Genomic DNA, 19653 nt, shown 5'->3' with positions numbered 1-19653 from the left:
CAACACACAAACCAGCTTAGATATATCCCAAATTGGAATGCCACAACATAGATGAGAAACAAATTTTAGTTTACAATAACACTAAGTAAAGTTCTTGTTGAAACACATATCAGTGCAGGAGAATTTGACCTTTGAAAGGCTTCTTAATTATAATTTTATATTACTTCATATAGACAATATATATCATATCTCATCTGAAAGAAGATGAAACGTGGCAAGTTAGCAAAGGAAGACAGAATAAAGGAGTCTGGGAAGCTAGATGTTTCTCCAGTTCTCTCCCTTTCTGTAATGTCAACTTAGCAATAAGAATTATTGCAGAAATCCCATGATCAAGGTCCTTGTTTCCTTGTAACTAAATTCAGTTTTAAAAGTCATTCTGTGCAACCTAAGTGAAACTCTGCAAAGTCAGTCTTCCAGTAGAGTTTTCCCATACCTAACAGATATAAAAGAATGGCAACTTAAAAATGATAGCTCATGCAAAAGAATGAAATTGGACACTTATATCACACCATATACAAAAATCAACTCAGAATGGACTAAAGACTTAGATGTAAAAGCCTAAACTTTAAAACTACTAGAAGAAAACATAGGGAGAAAAGCTTCTCAACACTGATCTTGGCAATGATTTTTTGAATGCAATGCCAAAAGCACAGGCATCAAAAGCAAAAATAGACAAGTGGGACGGCATCAAACGAAAAAGGCAATCCGCAGAATGGCAAGAAATATTTGCAAACAACATATTTGGTAAGACGTTAACATCCAAAATACACAAGGAATTTATATAACTCAACAGCTTAAAAAAAAGCTTTAAAAAAGGGCAAAGGACCTGAATAGACATTCCTCAAAAGAAGTCACACAAATGACCAACAAGTATATGAAAAGGCGTTCAAGCACCATTGATCATCATGGAAATGAATGCAAATTAAACCCACAATGAGATACCTCCTCATGTGTATTAGAATGGCTATTATCAAAATGGCAAAAGATAACGCGTATTGGCGAGCATACGGAAAAGAGAATCCTTGTGCACTGATGGTGGGAATGTAATTTGGGATAGCCATTATGCACAATAGTACAGTGGTTCCTCAAAAATTTTAAAATAGACCTATTATATTATCCAGTAATCCCATGTCTGGGTATTTATCCAAAGAATTAGAATCGGTACTTTATTCATTGCAGAATTATTCATAACAGTCGATATATGGCAACAACCTAGATGTCCATCAACAGATTAATGGGAAAAAAATGTGGTATATACACACAATGAAATATTATTCAGCCTTTAGAAAGGAAGTCCTGCCATTTGCAACAACATGGATAAACCTGGAAGACATGTGTTAAGTGAAATGAACCAGACACAGATAGACAAATACTGAATGATCTCATTTACATGTGGAATCTAAAACAATCAAACTCAGAGAAGCATAAGTAGAAGGGTGATTGCCAAAGGCTGGGGAGAGGTGGAAATGGAGTGATGTTTGTCAAAGAGTACAAAGTTTCAGTTATGCAAGATGAGTGAGTTCTGGGGATCCCAGGGTAGTGACTACAATTAAAAACACTGTATTGTAGGAATTCCCTTGTGGCATAGCAGGTTAAGGATCTGGCACTGCCCCTGCAGCTGCTTGGGCTGCTGCAATGGCAAGGGTTCGATCCTTACCCAAGGAACTACCACACGCCACAGGCACCCCCTCCTCGCCAAAAAAAAAGCCCTCATGATACTGTATTATACACTTGAAATTTGCTAACAGGGTAGATCTTAAGTGTTCTTACATACCCCCTCCAAAAAAAGATAACTATATGAGGTGATTGATATGCTAATTAGCTTTATTGTTGTGATCATTTCACAATGTACAAGTACATCAAAAGATCGAATTGTACACGCTTAATATATACAATTTTTATTTGTCAATTACACCTCGATGAAGCTCTTTTAAGAACTGGCTGGCTACTTGGGATTGCCTATCTCTAAAATTACCCTAAAATGCAATTGGTAAATACACTAGGGGACAGAGGCTCATTTGAAGTAATGTTTTTAAGTGGAATATCATTTATTAAGTCAAATAAAAGATGAAATTTGAGGATCAGCTTTTGGCTTTATATTGACCAGTTCATTGAATTAGGAAATAAAAATGCAGGCAAGAAGTGGGGACCGAAGGGCATAATCCATGGCCAATGGTGGGGAAAAAAATGGGATACAACAAAGTGACAGGCGCCAGAGAAGAAAATGTCACAGAAAACACTAGCTGACTTGGGGTTCATAGATGCAAACTATTGCCTTCGGAATGTATTAGCAATGAGATCCTGCTGTGTAGCACGGGGAACTATGTCTGGTCACTTATGATGGAGCAGGATGTGAGAAAAAAGAATGGATACAAGTATGAGTGACTGGGTCACCATGCTGTACAGTGGAAAATTGACAGAACACTGTAAACCAGCTATAATGGAAAAAAATAAAAATTATACATTTAAAAAAAAATACTGAGGAGGTCATAAATATGCCTGAGACCCAGAAAAAGCACAGAGATAAATATTTAAGCTAGAAGGAGCCCCCCAGAGGAGAGGAAAAAGGGCTGTTGCTATAGAGACTGGAAGTTAGACAACAAGAAACAAATTAAAGAGTGGTGAGGGAGTTCCTGTCGTGGCTCAGTGGTTAACAAATCCGACTAGGAACCATGAGGTTTTGGGTTCGATCCCTGGCCTTGCTCAGTGGGTTAAGGTTAAGGATCCGGCGTTGCCGTGAGCTGTGGTGTAGGTCGCAGACACGGCTCAGATCCTGTGTAGGTGTGGCTGTGGTGTAGGCCAGTGGCTACAGCTCCGATTAGACCCCTAGCCTGGGAACCTCCATATGCTGCAGGTGCAGCCCTAAAAGCCAAAAAAAAAAAAAAAAAAAAGAGTGGTGATATTCGGAAGTCCATTGTGGCTCAGCAGAAACAAATCTGACTAGTATCCATGAGGATGTGGGTTCAATCCCTGACCTCCCTCAGTGGGTTGGGTTCCAGCGTCACCATGAGTTGCAGTGTAGGTCAAAGATGTGGCTCGGATCCTGTGTTGCTGTGGCTGTGGTGTAGGCCGGTAGCTGTAGCTCTGATTCAACCCCCAGCCTTGGATGGGAACTTCCATATGCTGCAGGTGTGGCCCTGAGAATCAAAAAGAAACAAAACAAAACAAAGCAGTGATTTTGCTGCAGGAACCCTTCTAGGTGCTTCTGTCATCCCTGATGGGTTATTTCTAGAGTAGTATATATGCTTAAGAGCTCTGGGTGGTAACTAATGGAAGTACATCATAGAGATCACCGGCACTCCTCCGAGAGGAGAGCGAGAACAACTGAGAGGGTGCACAATGAATCCTGACTATCCATTCGTCTGGTGCCCTAGGCAACGGGGTGGAAATGCAGGGGCGGGAGAAGGATGGAGAAGGATGAGTGGCCCTTCCATCAGCCACAGAGGAAGGGTCACAACCAATCCAGGGCAAAGCTTATCTTAAATTGGAAGGAACCATACACATATCAATAGCAAGGGTTTCCCAGGGAATATGTTAGAGGAGGGAAACTGCTAGCACGTGATAACCAAGGTTTGGACAAAAATAGAGCGCTCCCCCTTCAAGGACTGTGGGCCTGTGAGCAGAAAGCGCCTCCCTTTGCCAAAGTCAAGTCTCTGCTCCCTTTCAGGTGCCTCCCTCTCATCTCACAGAGGGCCAGCTTTCCAAGGAGGGGGCCCTGGCGTCTCCACAGGCAACAGAACCAACAAATCTTGTCCACACACCAAGCCTGGCCCCTATTCTAGAAAAGGACAAAGGCGCTGACTTTAGAACTCGATCCTCGTAGCCAGAGGGAGAAACACCCCAACGTGCTCACTTAAGCAGTCAGATATCATACTTTTATCCAGAATGGAACATGCATTCATGCATATTTTCATCTTCGGAGCAGGTGGTTTGAAATGCAAATAAAGCAATAAGTGTTGGAGCCGTTTCCTAGCAGTAGCTACTTTGCAAACGTTACCATGGCACCAATTCAACAGTGTTCTTAGAGGCAGCCACACCTCAGCAAGGTCTTTCTAACTTGGGACAGCCAAGGAAGAACTAACAGACGCAAACTGAGAAAGAGCCCTCAACTGCCACAGGGGGTGAATCTTTACAGCACCACTGCCCTTTGAAGCCACTTGAAACAGGGCATGGGATGTAAAGGCAGCAAAAAAGGAAACGGACCATCTCCTAGAACACCTGGAATGTGATCTGAGCCTGGAGACCAAATGAGGGTAATTATAACTGCTAACATTTGTTTTTAGCTGCTAACAGATTGTGCACAGATTGGGAAGGGCAAACTCCGTTTTCCAATTACTCCAGTGGAAACTGTGCTTTACCAGTACTGGCTAAATTCTAGTTGGGTGAAAAGAAAGCAGATTGTCCTCAAATATAGAGATCATTTGTGTTAAACCCATGGCCTCTGTTCGGCGGCCCCTCACAAACAGACGCAAGAAGCTGGCTGTGCAGATCTCTACTTCTTACTGCCAGGAGATCTGCTCTGCTGAAGGCAGCATGCATTTCCCAAGCACAGACAGAGCAGAAGAAAAGGACTAGATGGTAGGGAAACAGGATGGTGGCGAAACAAGTCTTAGCCAACCCAGCCTGTGAGCTAATCAAGGATCCTGAGGTAGCCTCTGGGCTAAACAAGGCATGTCTCTGCCTGGTTAGGAGAATGGAAAGCCAGATACCGAAAGTTAACAAGACAGTCTGTCATCAATGGCAAATTGATGATATAAACCACAAGCATTCAAAGGGGGCAGAAATTCTTTCCTGCTTCCCCATCAGATGAAAGTGATTCAAGAACAACCTCATGAAGACCCTCTGAAAAAGTGGAGAACTGCTGATAGGGAACCACAGTTGGCTGACCCTGAAAAGCCAAAAGCAAGAATGAAACTCCAGAACTCCCATCATTACACATAAAAGCCTCTGGTCCTCAAGCTCTCCTTTTAAGACAGTAAGGATGCACCATTCATGGCTAAAACAGCACAACCCCCCCCCCACCAAATAAAGGCAGTAAAGGGCCTCCTGGTAATGCTCCCATAACATTTTAGCCAAATCAATCTATAAATTTTCTATGGGAGAGTTGAAATTGTAATTTGAGTTATAGGTATGCCACCCAACAGCAGACTACCTTCAGGGCACAATATTCAAAAGAGGGCGAGGCTTTGGGCTTGGTTTCAGCAAGCTTTGATATTCAGAGAGATCCGGTCTCACAAGTGAGGCTAAGAGAGAAGAGGATCCAAGGAGAAAACATCGCTAAGGATCAAGCAGGAGTGGTGTCAGGTTCCAGGTGATGGGTTCCTGGCCAGGGGTTAAGCAGGGAAAAGCTAAGCAAGGTCTAGGAAGCCTCAGGGCAGAAATGCAGCTGCATTAGGAAAACACAGCACTTAAGGAAGAAACTGAAGCAAACAACCAATTTTATGGACTAAGTTAAGGACAGGTTAGGAGAAATCTGGAAATATGTTCTGCCCAGGACAGGATTAGCAAGACAACTCTGCACACTTCAGCCTGGAGATGAGGCCATATAAAATACCAGCAATGACTGGGGTGAACTGGGTTGAGGAAAACAGAAATTGATCAAAGTGCTTGCATGTGAAAGGCTGTAACAAATACTTTGGAAAGGATATATTCGATTTCAAAAAGTGAGAGAGATATTTTGTTGCAACAGTTGGTTTATCTCTTTAAAATTTTCTGCTTTATCCATTTTGCTGCCTGGACAAGGAGTTAAATGCAAAAACCATACCTACCAGAAGAAAATACGGAGAATACTTAAACTCCTCTTTGATCAGGAAATTTTTTCTAAATATAATAATAAAAGAATAAATCATAATGTAATTAGACAGCATAAAGTGTTAAATCTGATGCAACTGAAAATACCATCAGCATAATTAAAAGGCTCCATAAATTAGGTAAAATATTTGAAACAGGCATGACAGCTAATATCCTTGATACACAAGGAGTTACTGCAAATCAATCAGAAAAACCTCAAACAAAAAGGGGGGCAGGGGTTAGGGATCATATATCTTTCACAGAAGAATAAATACTACAGACCAATAAGCATATGAGAAAGTGTTCGGTCTCACCAGGAATTGAAAAGGTAAAAATTATAGCCATAAAGAAATACTGATGCTCACTTCTCAAAGTGGCAAAGGGCATGATAAACAACACTGGGAGATGATGTGATAAAATTGATACACCTTCCTAGGAAGCAACCTGACAAAGCTTGATCTAATAATACAACATCTAAGAATCTATATTTAAGAATCAGAGACATGCACAATTTAATTCCAGAAATGTTTATCAAAGTATTGCTTATAATACAAGGCAAGAACCTATTATAATTACGTGATAAAATAGCCATGAATATTGTATCTGTTGAAGAAATTTTAATATCATGGGGAAATCCTCATGACATAATGCTAAACAAAAAAGCCACACATCATTAAAACATGATTTAATTACGTTATGCATAGCAAACATACACAGCAAAAAGACTAGGGGGAACAGACCTGCAAACATTGATGAGACTGTAAACTCATACCAACTAGTCAGAGTTTTTTTCTTTGTGTATCAGCATTTAAAAAAAACACATAATATGTAGTATTAAAAGAAACATACAATACTTATATAATAAAAGGTTACTTTAAAACATTTGTAAAACTATATTGTAATGCCCTAGGTTGCTGCCTGAATAATGATAATGGAAGGAATATTTTTTCAAGGAAAAAGCATAAAGACCTCAACTTTGGGGGCTTAACATCCAAGAAACTATTTTTTTGAAATATTCTAAAGAATCATCTTTGCTTTCCAGAATAGTAAAATTTTCTAAATGCTTTTAACAAGACCCATCCACTGGAAGTAAAACTCTCAAATGTCAATGAATGAGGGCCCACAACCCAAAGAATACTCAAAAGACACTTCTACAGGATGTCTCTAACAAAACTGACCCTATAAGCCTATTCCCAAAAGGAAAACCACCTCCAACTTATTGCTAATGATTTGAAGAAATAGCTGACTTTCAATGCAAGCACACTCAAAACCTGTTCACAATATATTAGATACTTTCATATTCTGATAAGAGACAAAAGAAGAATACATGAACAAAATGCAACCCCCTGGCTTATTTCTTTGGACCTTAATAAACAAAAACCATTTAGATAACCCAGGGGTTTGTACTGTTACCACTGAGAGGTAATAGGTATTGAGTCCTTAATATGTGTCAGGCACATAATAAAGTATCTTATATTTATTCCATCATTCAATCCTCAAGATAATCTTGTGAGAGGTCCTATTCTTATCCTCATTTTACAAAGAAGGAAGCTCTGGCTCCCCAACATTCTATTAACTTGCCCAAAGTCGCAAAGCTGGTAAGTGGCAGAGTCCAGATTTGAAACAAGGCAGTCTGCTTCTATAACTTGCATGGTTAACTCATTTGCTCTACTGCCCCAGAATCTACGGAACAGGTGAAGGTGTACTATGCCTTTCTCTTTTTGTCTCCTCTCAAGATTTGTCTAATCCTCAGGATTAGAATCCTGAACTTTCTAATCTACAGATATATACCACTATCTTTTAAAAAATCAATTATGGTCTTATAGTTACTGTGCTGCTTCTTTTTAAAAGAAAAGTATGGCTTGATAATTTAGGCATTGTCTTTCATTTTTCCTGCCCTGGTTTTATATATCCTTTCTTTTCCTTGTTTAGGTTGCAGCTAGAAGACAATAAAACTAGCAATGGAGCCCTTGTACGAGGAATACCTGGCCAATTGCGGAACAATAGTAAAACCTTATTACTGGCTGAGCTTCTCTCTCGATTGCTCTAATTGTCCTTACCATATCCGGACAGGTGAAGAAGCAAGAGTTCCCTACACAGAATTTTATCAGCTTTTTGGATTTCCTTATGGGCCCACAGGTCCTCAAACAAAACACCTCGCATTCTATGAACTAAGACCTTCTTCTGGAAGCCTGGTGCAAAAGGGCCATGCTAGCAGTTGCACTGGGAATGATACCCATCCAGAATCAATGTTGTTTGAGAGGAATGGTTATTTTGACTCTGCCATACGCAACAACAATGGCATCAGGCACATCATTCTGTATTCCAACAACTCGCCGTGCAATGAAGCTAACCACTGCTGCATCAGCAAAATGTACAATTTCCTGAGAATGTATCCAGACGTCACTCTTAGTATTTACTTTTCTCAGCTCTACCATACGGAGGCTGAATTTCCTGCCTCGGCATGGAACCGCGAAGCTCTCAGGAGTCTGGCCAGTTTATGGCCACAGGTCACTTTGAGCCCAATAAGTGGTGGGATTTGGCATTCTCTCCTCCACAATTTTGTGAGTGGTGTCTCGGGATGGCCTCTTTTCCAGCCCATTTTAACCGGGAGAGCGCTGGCTGACAGGCACAATGCGTATGAAATCAATGCCATAACAGGAGTGAAACCCAACTTCACTGACGTTCTTCCGCAGGTGAAAGAGAATCAGAACATAAAAACTCAGGCAGCTTTAGAGGCCTACCCCTTAAACAATGTCTTTCCCAGACAGTCTTTTCAAATGACAAGTGGACAATTGCAACCCAATCTGACCCTAGACCCCAGGGTTCCTGTCGTTTTTGTGCTGGTGCCTTTCAGAGAACTACCACCAATTTATGTCAGACAAAACCCACATAAACCCAGGAATATTGTAAGGCACTTCAACTTGCCTCAAATGTCATTCCAGGAAACCAATGATCTCAGAAGGCCTCCCCGTGGAGGGCCAGCGGAGAGCGCAGAAATCACAGAACAGTTTGCAAGTAGCAAAGTGGCAGATGAAAAGAAAAAGACAGGGAAAAAATAAAATCTACCTTCCTACACAGAAGACCAAACTATTACTGGAGGACTTGATTAGACAAGCAACAGAAATCTGGAAACGTCCTCTCTTAGGTCTGATCCAAGATGGAGATAAATTGATACACTAAAAGCAAAACCTGAATTATTTATTATCTCAACTATTACAAAGCAACACTATTTTTAACATAATCCAAAATGTTTCCTTAAGCAACCTGATTTCTCTCCTTTACTTTGAAAGTGACAGTATCAAAATGCAGCCATTAGTAACTTGCTAATATTCTGATGTAGATAAGGAAATGTCATTATTCTACACTACCCACATCATCTTTCCACTAAAAAAGCCCATGAACTAAATAGCATCCTAAATTGGTTTCAGTATAAAAAAATGTACTGCAAAATTGGGAAACAGCTGAAGTTACTGACATTAAGTGCTGTTTGCAAAGGCAAACCAGTGATTTTCCATTAATTGCTAATCATGGACAGAAAATCTTAGGCAGCTTTTTTTTTTTTTTCCTAAAGTGGTTCAAAATAGTTTGTGTCCAGAAAAGCACTTTTGCTAATTGATTATATATAGCTGCAAAAATTGATTTTTGAACCCAGCCACCTGCTCAGTTTGATCTTTCCCTCCTAAGCAGATGATAAAGGCAGGATAATACATGAGTCTCCAAAACTCCTTCCATCACACACCACACAAAAGCCAGGCCACTCTTACGGGCTTTCAAGGTTCCTCCTCTACCTTCCTCCAGCCCTGTCTTATCAGCAAGATTGTAGGTACCTGTGCGTAGCTCACGCGATCACTCATTCTCTCCCTCCCTCCCTCCTTTGGCTTTTCCTTAGGCTCTAGCACAGCCTCTGAGCAAAAGGTGGGTAGCAAAGCTGTGAATCTACATCTCAATAACTTGGCCAGTCACCACTCCCAAATTCCTTCTCCATCCCAGCCAAGTGCCTGCTTAACCACAATGCAGTTAACATATTGTCTTTGTTAGCCCCCCACTCCCCCCTTTTCGATAGAGTTCTCAATTCATAATTTGTTCGCTTTCCTTTTTTTCTGATCTCTTCTCTTCTACCAGTGCATATCCATACCTTCTCTTAAAATCTTGTTCAAAACACACCTCTAAGGAGTTCCCATCGTGGCTCAGTGGTTAACGAATCCGACTGGGAACCATGAGGTTGCAGGTTCCATTCCTGGCCTGGCTCAGTGGGTTAAGGATCCAGCGTTGCTGTGATTTGTGGCGTAGGTCACAGATGTGGCTCAGATCTGGCATTGCTACGGCTGTGGTATAGGCCGGCACTTGCAGCTCTGATTAGAACCCTAGCCTGGGAACCTCCATATGCTGCGACTGCAGCCCTGAAAATACAAAAATCAAAAATAAAAACACCTCTAAGATGTGCTCTGTGACAACCCTCTGAGCCTGTACATTAAAGCACCTTGCTTATGTTTAAGCTACCTCACTTACCTTTTAGAAATATGTGAAAATGCATTACAAGAAAAATGTGCATTCCTTTATAGCTTGCTACTACATTTTTTTCTAATATGTTAATAAAAAGTACTAAGCTAATAAGATAGTTTTGCCATCAGAAGAAAACATTTGTAGCACATAATAAATACTCCATGAAGAAGTGGGAGAAGGTAAACAAAGAAAATGTTTAGAATAGAAATTTCTATTGTGATTAAAATAAACACAAATAAAACTTTAAAAGGAATTTCTAGTTAACTTGAAAATTTTTATACATTTATTAGATCATAATTATATTGTGGGTACAGAGTAATTATTACTTAAGGAGGTACTGTTGAAGTTTATTATTAGATCATATGTCTACAATTTGAGATGTAGGGTTTAAAAAAAAAAAAAGACCCCAACATGACAAATTTGGGATCTCTGATCATTATAAAAGTAGACAGAACCAAGTGGGCAACTCAGCTAACAGCATCAGCAGCCTGAGGGACCTGGGGAGCCAGCTCTGAAGCTTCTTGCTTTGTGGGCTGCTCAAAAAAAAAAAAAAAAAAAAAAAAGTATATCCAATTAGTTACTATGAACTCTATCTCCAAAGTGGTCAAAAAGACCCCAGTAACAATCAGGCTACAAAGAACCCAGTTAGAAACACAGTCTGAAATCTCATGAATCTGCATTTCGAATGTGAGCCTGGGTATCAGCGGCATCTAACAAAGGGGAAAATGTTGCCAGAACCGTAGGAAAGAAACGTGCTTTTGGCAGTGAAGTTTTGTACTGGTTAGCTAAGTCTGGGGCTTGGGCAGAAAAATACTACGAACAGATCATGAGTCCAGGCCAATACAGCAAGCTTTAGTCGAAACAAAGAGACTTAAAAGAGAGCATCAAGACATATAAGCAGTTTCTATTCCCTCATCTATAAAACAAGAGATGGGAGCCAGCTCATCTTTAAGCTTCCCTTCAGCTCTTTTTGCTCTAAAATGGCACCTATCAGAGCAACAGTTCCACAGAGTGAGCTCTTCCAGTGCAGGCCTTCCTGCTCACTACACAGTGCACAGCGCACAGCGGTTGTGTCAGGCCGGCACAGGGATTTAGGGAAGAGAAGTTGGAGTGCTCCATCTCTCCTCAAAAAACTGGCAGTGGCGATATTAAAGAATCATAACTTCCACCACATATGTGGAAATTCCAATAAAGAAAACACAAGCCAATAAACTAGAGGAGCTAGTAGTGGTGTGGTGACCTGAAAAAGGCAAGGATGAATAACCCGAGAAACTGATGGGAGTCAAGTAAAGGAGCATTTCCTTGGTGAATCAAACATGGCCCAGGGTCTGCGTCTCACCTTTGTAGGCTCAACCACCTACTTGGTCAAGACAGAGAAAATGGATTTCTTAAACAGGTGCATACCTGGAGTAACAAAACTCTCAGAGGAAAAGAACCTAACTAGTATCCATGAGGACACAGCCCTGGCCCCCCACTCAGTGGGTTAAGGATCCAGCACTGCCACAAGCTGTAGTGAAGGTTGCAGACATGGCTCGGATCTGGCATTGCTGTAGCTGAGGTTTAGGCCGGCAACTATAGCTCTGATTCGACCCCTAGTCTGGGAACTTCCATATGCCATATGCGGCCCTTAAAAAAAAAAAAAAACAAAAAACAAAAAACAAAACCACTCCCAAGATTTACATATAAAAGCAGAAAGCTAACTGATTTCCAGTGAGACAACTGGGTATGCAATCAGACATTCAAGTTGTCCAGACTATATAGCCTCTCTACATAGATAAGCTACGTAAGAAGCCAACTACAATCAGAAGCTTGCTTTGTGACTCACAGGAATTCATAATGGTGATTCAAATGTTTAGTGCTATCAGACTATTTACCAGGGGATAGACATCTGCCACCTGGAATGAAATGAAGGGACATGCACAAGGGCACCTGCCCCCTGGTCAGGGTTTAGGTGGTCCAAGGCTGTAAGGGAGAGTACAAACCTCTACGACCAACTCCTGTCATGACTAGTATGGATCGTCTATAGACGTTAATATTTCATCAAACTACAATCTAATCCTGCTAGCCTGCGAGCAAATCTTTATCTCTTTAAACTGCTATTAGATATTTGTTTTGGTTCATAGTGCATGCAATCCGAAGTTTAACACACAGAATGGAATGTTATCTTATTTTCAAGGCTTTTAAGGAAAGCCACATGGTAACCTATGCTGATTAAACAGTACTACTATTTAACACTTAGTGAGAGCTATATGTCAGGCACTTTTCTAAACAGTCACATCATTAATTCCTCCCAATAATCCACGAGGCAGGTATTATTATAGCACCTATTTTACAAATAAGGAAAGGTTAAGTAACTGCTCAAACAGTAAAGGCTGAGCTGAGCATCAAACCTAGAAGGTTTTTCTCCAGAACCCTCATTCTTTTATTTTCTTTCTCTTTTGGCTGCACCCACAGCATGTAGAAGTTCCCAAGCCAGGGGTAGAACCTGAAGCACTGCAGTGACAAGGATCCTTAACCCACTGACTGGCAAGAGAACTCCCTCCATGCTCTTAATTACCATGCTTAAAAACCTCTCAAAATAATAAGTCAGACTCACTACAAAGCCTGGGAAAATCATTAACAATATTAATACCAGTCCTACAGCTTTTCTGAGATTCTGCTCAAACCAGTGTACCAACAGGCATCCTCTAGACTGTGGGGCTAGGTAGGCTAGATGGGCCAAGGTGGAGAACCGAAGTAGGTTCTAGATCTCAGAGTTTTGGCACTCTCCCCAACCCCATTCCTTGTTACCCAGGACCTCACAATAAACACAGATCCTGAGATTACCTTATCTTGGATGTCCCTGACTCCCAGGGATGTACCAAATCAGAGACCCGAGGCTGTGGAACCTTGCTTTATCACCCTACTTAAGTAAAACTGGTTCCCTAAGAAAAAAATATGATCCAGCTCTTCCACATCTGGGTATATACCCCAAAGAATTGATATTGGGTCTCGAAAGGATATTTACACACACATATTCAAAGCAGCATGATTCACATTAGCCAAAAGGTAGAAGTAACCCAACTTGTCCACTGAAGGATGAATAGATAAAGAAAGTATGGCATATATATACAATGTAATATAATTCAGCCTTAAAAGGAAAGAAAGGAATCCACTGTAGCACAACAGGATCAGCAGCCTCTCTGGAGCGCTGGGACACAGGTTCGATCCACAGCCCAGCACAGTGGGATAGAGATGCAATGTTGCAGCAGCTGTGGTATAGGTCATAACTGCAACTTGGATCTGATCCCTAGCCTGGGAACTACATATACTGTGGGGCAGCCAAAAAAGAAGAAAAAAGGAAAGAAATTCTGACACATGCAACAATATGAATGAATCTTGAGGCCCTCAAGCTAAGGGAAATAAGCCGGTCACAAAAAGACAAATACTATATGATTCTACTTATACAAATTACCTAGACTCATCAAATTTACAAATTTTATCAACTCAGAAAGTTAAATGGTAGTTGCCAGGGGATGGAGAGAAGGTGGAATGAAAAACTATTGTTTAGTGGGTACAGAGTCTCAGCTTTGCAAGATAAAAAGAGACCCGGAGATGAATGGTGGTGATGGTTGTACAATATGAATATACACAGTATTAACTGTACACTTAAAAATGGTTAAGATGGCAAATTTTATGTTAGGTGTACTTTGCCACAATTTTTAAAAAATTAAATGGAATGACTAAATTGATGTCTCCATATACCAGAAGGAGGGAAGAGGAAGGAAGGAAGTGGGGGAGGGAGGAAGGGAGGACATATTCATGGAAGACTAATATTAGGTAACAGACTCAATGTCTTAGTATCAAAATACCGAAATAAGGTGAGGAAAGCTCACAGGAATATCTGTTAAACATCTTTTAAAAGAAAATCATTACGGTAGTTTCCATCATGGCTCAGTGGAAATGAATCTAACTAGTGTCCAAAAGACACAGGTTCATTCCCTGGTCTTGCTCGGTGGGTTAAGGAGCTGGCGTTGCCATGAGCTGTGGTGTAGGTCACAGATGCAACCCGGACCCTGCCTTGCTATGGCTGTGGCTTAGGCCAGCAGCTACAGTTCCAATTCAACCCCTAGCCTGGGAACTTCCATATGCCACAGATGTGGTCCTAAAAGGACCAAAAAAAAAAAAAAAAAAAAAAAAAAAAAATTGTTACAATAAAAAGTCTGGGGGATTTTTTGGCCAGACCCATGGCATGCAGAAGTTCCCTAGGCCAGGGATGGAACTCTCACCATAGCAGCAACCCAAGCTACAGCAATGACAATGCCAATCCTTAACTTACTGAGCCACCAGGGAATTCCAACAAAGTTTTTTCTCAAGTTCACAATGTATAGCTCATTTCAAGCTATTCTGTGGGTTCACTTGGACCCTTGGGACTTAGCTATATCCTTATTTTAGCATGAAGATAAGTAGGATAGTTGGAATTAATTAATTAATTAATTAATAAACTTACTGGAAGTAGAAAGTGGTGATTAAAAGCATAAACTTCAGAAGCTGAAGGACATAATTCCCATACCAGTCTGCCATTTACTAGCTGAGCATTACTGGCTGAGTTACACAACCTCTCTGAGCCTTAAGTTTCCTCATCCGTAATATGGGAACACTAATTCCTAGGCTCTGGGTTAAATAATGTAAGTGCAGAGCTTATTTATTAAGTGTCTGAAACAGAGCAAACCCTCATTACTGGTTATTATTCATAAATATTAACAGAGTAAAGATAGTCAAAAAGGAATAGAAATTGTAGGATCTTTCAAATTTTATCAGCACTTTAAGTCTGAGATGACTATTTTCTGTAAGAAGTAAAGATATGTTACTAAAATTTGTGACAATCAGGATGGGGGGAAAATGTTGATTTTAATATTTTGCTTACCAAAGAACAAAAAAATTAATATTTGCTTAAATAGTTAACAGTAGCAATGAGAAAGGCAACATGTCTACAGTCATGGAAGGTATTAAAATACTTGTAAGAAAATATTTGGTGAAACTTCTTGCCAATAAATTGGCAATCTAGAAGAAATGCATGATTTACTAGGAAAATATATATTCTAAACTTGACTCAAAAGGAGAAAGAAAACAAAACAAGCCAATAATCATGGACTATAAAGATGATCAAAGATCTACCTCTAAAAATCTGAGCAAGCCCATATAATTTTAAAAGCAAAAAAAAGCATGATAATTTTCTATTATTTGAACTATTTCAGAGCATAGAAAAAAAGATAGAATCTTCTCAATTCATCTTATAAACCTAGACTAATCCTAATATCAAAACTGGATCAAGACAGTACAAAGAAATTAAAATATGGACCAATCTTATACATATAGATTCTGAAATCATGCAAACAAAATGTAAACTAACTGAATTGAGCTAGTAGTAAAAATTGTCAAATAGAGTTTATTCTAGAAATGTAGGAATGATCTAGTGCAGAAAAATGTAAATATAATTCATTACATTTGCAAATTAAAAGATCAAAATCTATAAGATTTTTATCATTAGATTCCCTCCAAATAGCATTTGACAATTTCAACAGTCATTCACAAAAATCATAAGGAAATAGGAAATAAAAATTGGTGAAATACCAAAGAAATTTCCATTAAAATAGAAACAAAGAAGAGAAGTCTACTCTCATCCAATTTTGAAACCATTTTCAAGAGTCTAGGTAATGCAATTAGGTAAGAAAAATAAATAAAAGTAACATAAATATTGGAAAAGATGCAAATTACCTTTATCTCAAATACTATGATTTATACTGTGACAATAAATGTAATCTTCAAACAACAGCATTAAGAGATCCCAGTAATGGAAAATAATATAGAATAAATAAATTTTAAAATCCATGTCTTTATATTATCATAAACAGATTTTAAATTTTTAAATAGAGAAAGAGTCCCATTTAGAGCAATGTTTAACAAACAAGGTTTGTTCTTTCCTTTAGGACTAAACTTTTTTTCCTGAGACAATAGTACAGATCTAAATTTTTTTTAATCTTTGAAGAATAAAGGTTTTATTATAAAATAGTTCACACTATCTACCTCTGTGTATAATCACAAAGTTATGTAAAGCTAAAATAAATCATAAAGAAAAAACTTGAAGATTTGAAGGTTGGTGTTTCAACACTGAATCAGTTCATTTGGATATTAAATACAAGCATTAAACTGCAACACTATGAGTAACATACTAAAACCTTTTTATATTGTAGTAACTATGTTGCTAGAGAACAGTGATATTAAATGATCATTGGCAGAAAACTGAAATTTATTTATTTTATAACACTTTTGACATATTAAATGAACACTGAATTCACTTCCATTTCAAATAATAAAAACAATAGTGCACAGGATTCAACGCCTTGGTTTGTTAAGTATTTATCAAGAAGTTTGGAGAAAAGAAGCATATGGTAGGTAAAGTACTTGGTTTAAAATATCTGAAAAGAGAGACCTATTACAGGATAGTTTTATTAAAACTGTTTCTAACTAAAACCTTCATTCTTTACATCATCCCAGAAAATGAAAAAGAGGTACATACTACTACTGAGAAAATTCAGATTCAGTGCTACCTTAGTGTTAAACCAAACAAGGTTATTTGCACAATAAATTTAAAGTCTTAAAACCATATGGATCCTTCTTTTCAGGGATAAACACTCATTTGAAAAATTAAAAGAGGAGAAATACTATTCCTTAAAATGAATTAAGTGCTATGCTCAACATTAAAAATTTGGAATTTACAAGAAAGCAGAGACTATATTTTCTAATTAAAAGATTATGAAGGACTGGTTTCTACACATACACACACATACACACACACATTTCCCTAAAGCTTCATATTTAACTATTAGCTAATGAAGGTAGAGAGATAATTAATGCAGCCATTAAAAAACCCTCAATCTCTAAATATGATTCCAAAATTAACTTGTCAGATTATCAATTCATTGGACAGAAAGGTGTGACTACCTATCATGCACTAGATACTTATCATTTTGAGATTAAAAAAAAATACTGCATTGGAAAAGGATGTTTTTAACATGATTGTATCTTAAATGCAATATGCCTAATGTGGCTGAGAATTAATTATATTTAACATATTCAACATATAGAGTAAAATTCTGAACAATCAAAGCAATTATACTTTGAACAATTAGATTTTCCCTAAGTCGATTTCTACTCTAGTGTTCTTTCTTTCTTCTAAAAAAAGAGAGAGAGAGAGAGAATAAAGAGATTTCCTGAATAAGCCCTAATACAAAAGAGTAGAAATGTAAGAGAAGGGATATATTAGCTCTTTAATCCTTGTTTCCATTTGCTCTCAAATGTGCTTCTAATGTTCAATTACCTCTACAAAGAAAATCTTGATTTAGAAGAACAAAAAGCATAATCATCTTTAGCATTTAAACAAGTACACTGTTTAGCTCTTACTCAAGTTAGCAGAAGATTGAAATTGAGGAAAAAATTATTAAAACAAATCTTTATTCTAAGTTATATAATGCCATTTGCCATAGTAATGATCTGATACCTTGATGTAAGACTTTTTAAAATAAATATTACCGATAAGTAGAAAATTTTCCTTTGCTGTCTTAAGACATCCCTCAGGTGAGTTTTTAATAGTGTGTTTGTTCATAACTTGAGAGTTAATTTAAATAAATGTCACTTCTTTCACTTAAATGATAATTTTATAGAAGAATATTTTAATTGGGAAAAGAAAAATGCCATATTGCTTCTTCCTCATGAGAAAAAAGGATATACTCCATTCCTGAGTAGCTAGCTCTCTATCTATGCCTACATATATATACATATTGATATAGATACAGATATATACACACATATGTATGCATAGATATCCAACAAAGGTTTGACTTTGAGATCTCTTTCCCTTCTTTCTGATTCATTATTCTCAGTGTAACCCTCAAACTGTACAGCCTTTCACATTTTCTTCATTCATCAATGAATAACTGAGTACCTGAATATATTGAGTACTTTCTGCATGCTTAGATTTATGTCAGGTGTAAAGGAAGATACAAAAGAAATATGACAGTCTCTGCCTTCTAGAATCTTTCCATCTCTCTCAGGGGCAACATAAAACAATTATTTTTAAGTAATTTATAAGACGATTGACCAAATCCATGGTACAGCTAACATGCATCTTATATTTATGCAGAATTTTAGAGGTTCAAAAAAATTCTTGCATCTAATCATCAGAACAATCTTATTAAGTACACATTACTAGCCCCACTTTAGCAATGAGGAACCTGAGATTCAGAATTTTAAGTGGTATGCATCAATCAATAGATTATGAGTGCAAGGAAGAGTCAGGACTCAAGCCAGGGTTCTCTGATTCTAAGCCCAGTACTCTTTTCAATTACAGCACAGGAAACGAACTATTGAGGTTTAACAGGGCAACAGCCAGCCCTCTGCTAGAGGTGGAATTAAACTAGACCTGACAAATGTCCAAAATAATTTTATTCTGCAAATACTTCTACTTCAGTGCTATACACATAGCCCAACAACCATTCCCTCAGTTTTAGTGCTTTTACCTGCTCAATAAGAGCTTTGCTCTCAGAAATGGGGATGTCAAATATAATAAAAAGCTGGCCTAGCGGGATCATATAAATCTTAAACGGCAAAGATAAATTTTAAAGGCTTGGTTTCCACTAATCCTTACACATTTTGTTTTCCCTCGGCGTCAAAAGAGTGTAACTCGCCCCTACTCTTTTCTAACATTCTTGCTCCAAACAACCAGTTATTTTAAGATGTCAATGACTGACCCTACCCCAAATTCCACAGGTTTATCCCAGTCTTGTCACGAGACCCCAGCCCCTGCCCAGACACCTCCCCCTCCTTCCCAAAGGTTATGATACCTAGTTCGGATTCTGCAGGTGCAGTCGAGATGCTGTTACACAGCACTGACAGATAAGATATGACCTTTCGACTCTGTCCTTGGGGACTCCCCGCTGGCCGCACAGCGTAGTTCCAATCGCGAAAAAGAGGCTCCCGGCTCTGGAACGAAGCCACAGTCGGCGTACGGTCTGAAGCGACGTCTCTGACAACTAGAACGATGCTGGGCGACTGGGCGTGCATCACTCCGCCTCATACTCCTGTCAACTGCAGGGGACTTGGTCCGGCAACCAGTCCATCCCACCTCACAGGCAAGTCCGTGCCAGCCGGACCTTACGCAGGACACCGATGGCAGGTCGTTGGCGGCGGCAGTGGCAGCACAAGCCAAGGCCACCCGCCCTCCGAGCCCATCGCCGCCAACCTAAGACCCCCTAGGCTGGACCGCAGAGAAGCGTTTCTATGGAAACCCCCCAGGGATCACGTGACGCACGTGGACGC

General features: G+C 39.0%; 2 protein-coding genes across 4 annotated transcripts in view; one reads left to right on the top strand and one right to left on the bottom strand.

The window, feature by feature from the left end:
* The window catches only part of RGL1 (ral guanine nucleotide dissociation stimulator like 1), a 294657-nt gene extending 275064 nt beyond the window's left edge, over positions 1-19593 (bottom strand). Inside the window, exon 1 of one of the 3 annotated variants that reach the window (XM_003357576.5) lies at positions 19179-19593. The gene's annotated coding sequence lies outside the window, so the exon portion shown is untranslated. The remainder of the gene's footprint in view (positions 1-19178) is intronic. The other 2 variants (XM_005667818.3, XM_021063811.1) reach the window with 2 other exon arrangements.
* Positions 3330-10549, top strand: APOBEC4 (apolipoprotein B mRNA editing enzyme catalytic polypeptide like 4). Its single transcript, XM_003130369.4, has 2 exons — positions 3330-4253; positions 7723-10549. The coding sequence occupies exon 2, from the start codon at positions 7752-7754 to the stop codon at positions 8850-8852; it is 1101 nt and encodes a 366-aa protein (XP_003130417.1). The 5' UTR covers positions 3330-4253; positions 7723-7751; the 3' UTR covers positions 8853-10549.

Source organism: Sus scrofa, chromosome 9 (genome assembly GCF_000003025.6).
Source record: "Sus scrofa isolate TJ Tabasco breed Duroc chromosome 9, Sscrofa11.1, whole genome shotgun sequence".
Classification (NCBI taxonomy): Eukaryota; Metazoa; Chordata; class Mammalia; order Artiodactyla; family Suidae; genus Sus; species Sus scrofa.
This window is presented reverse-complemented; position numbering and strand designations above follow the sequence as displayed.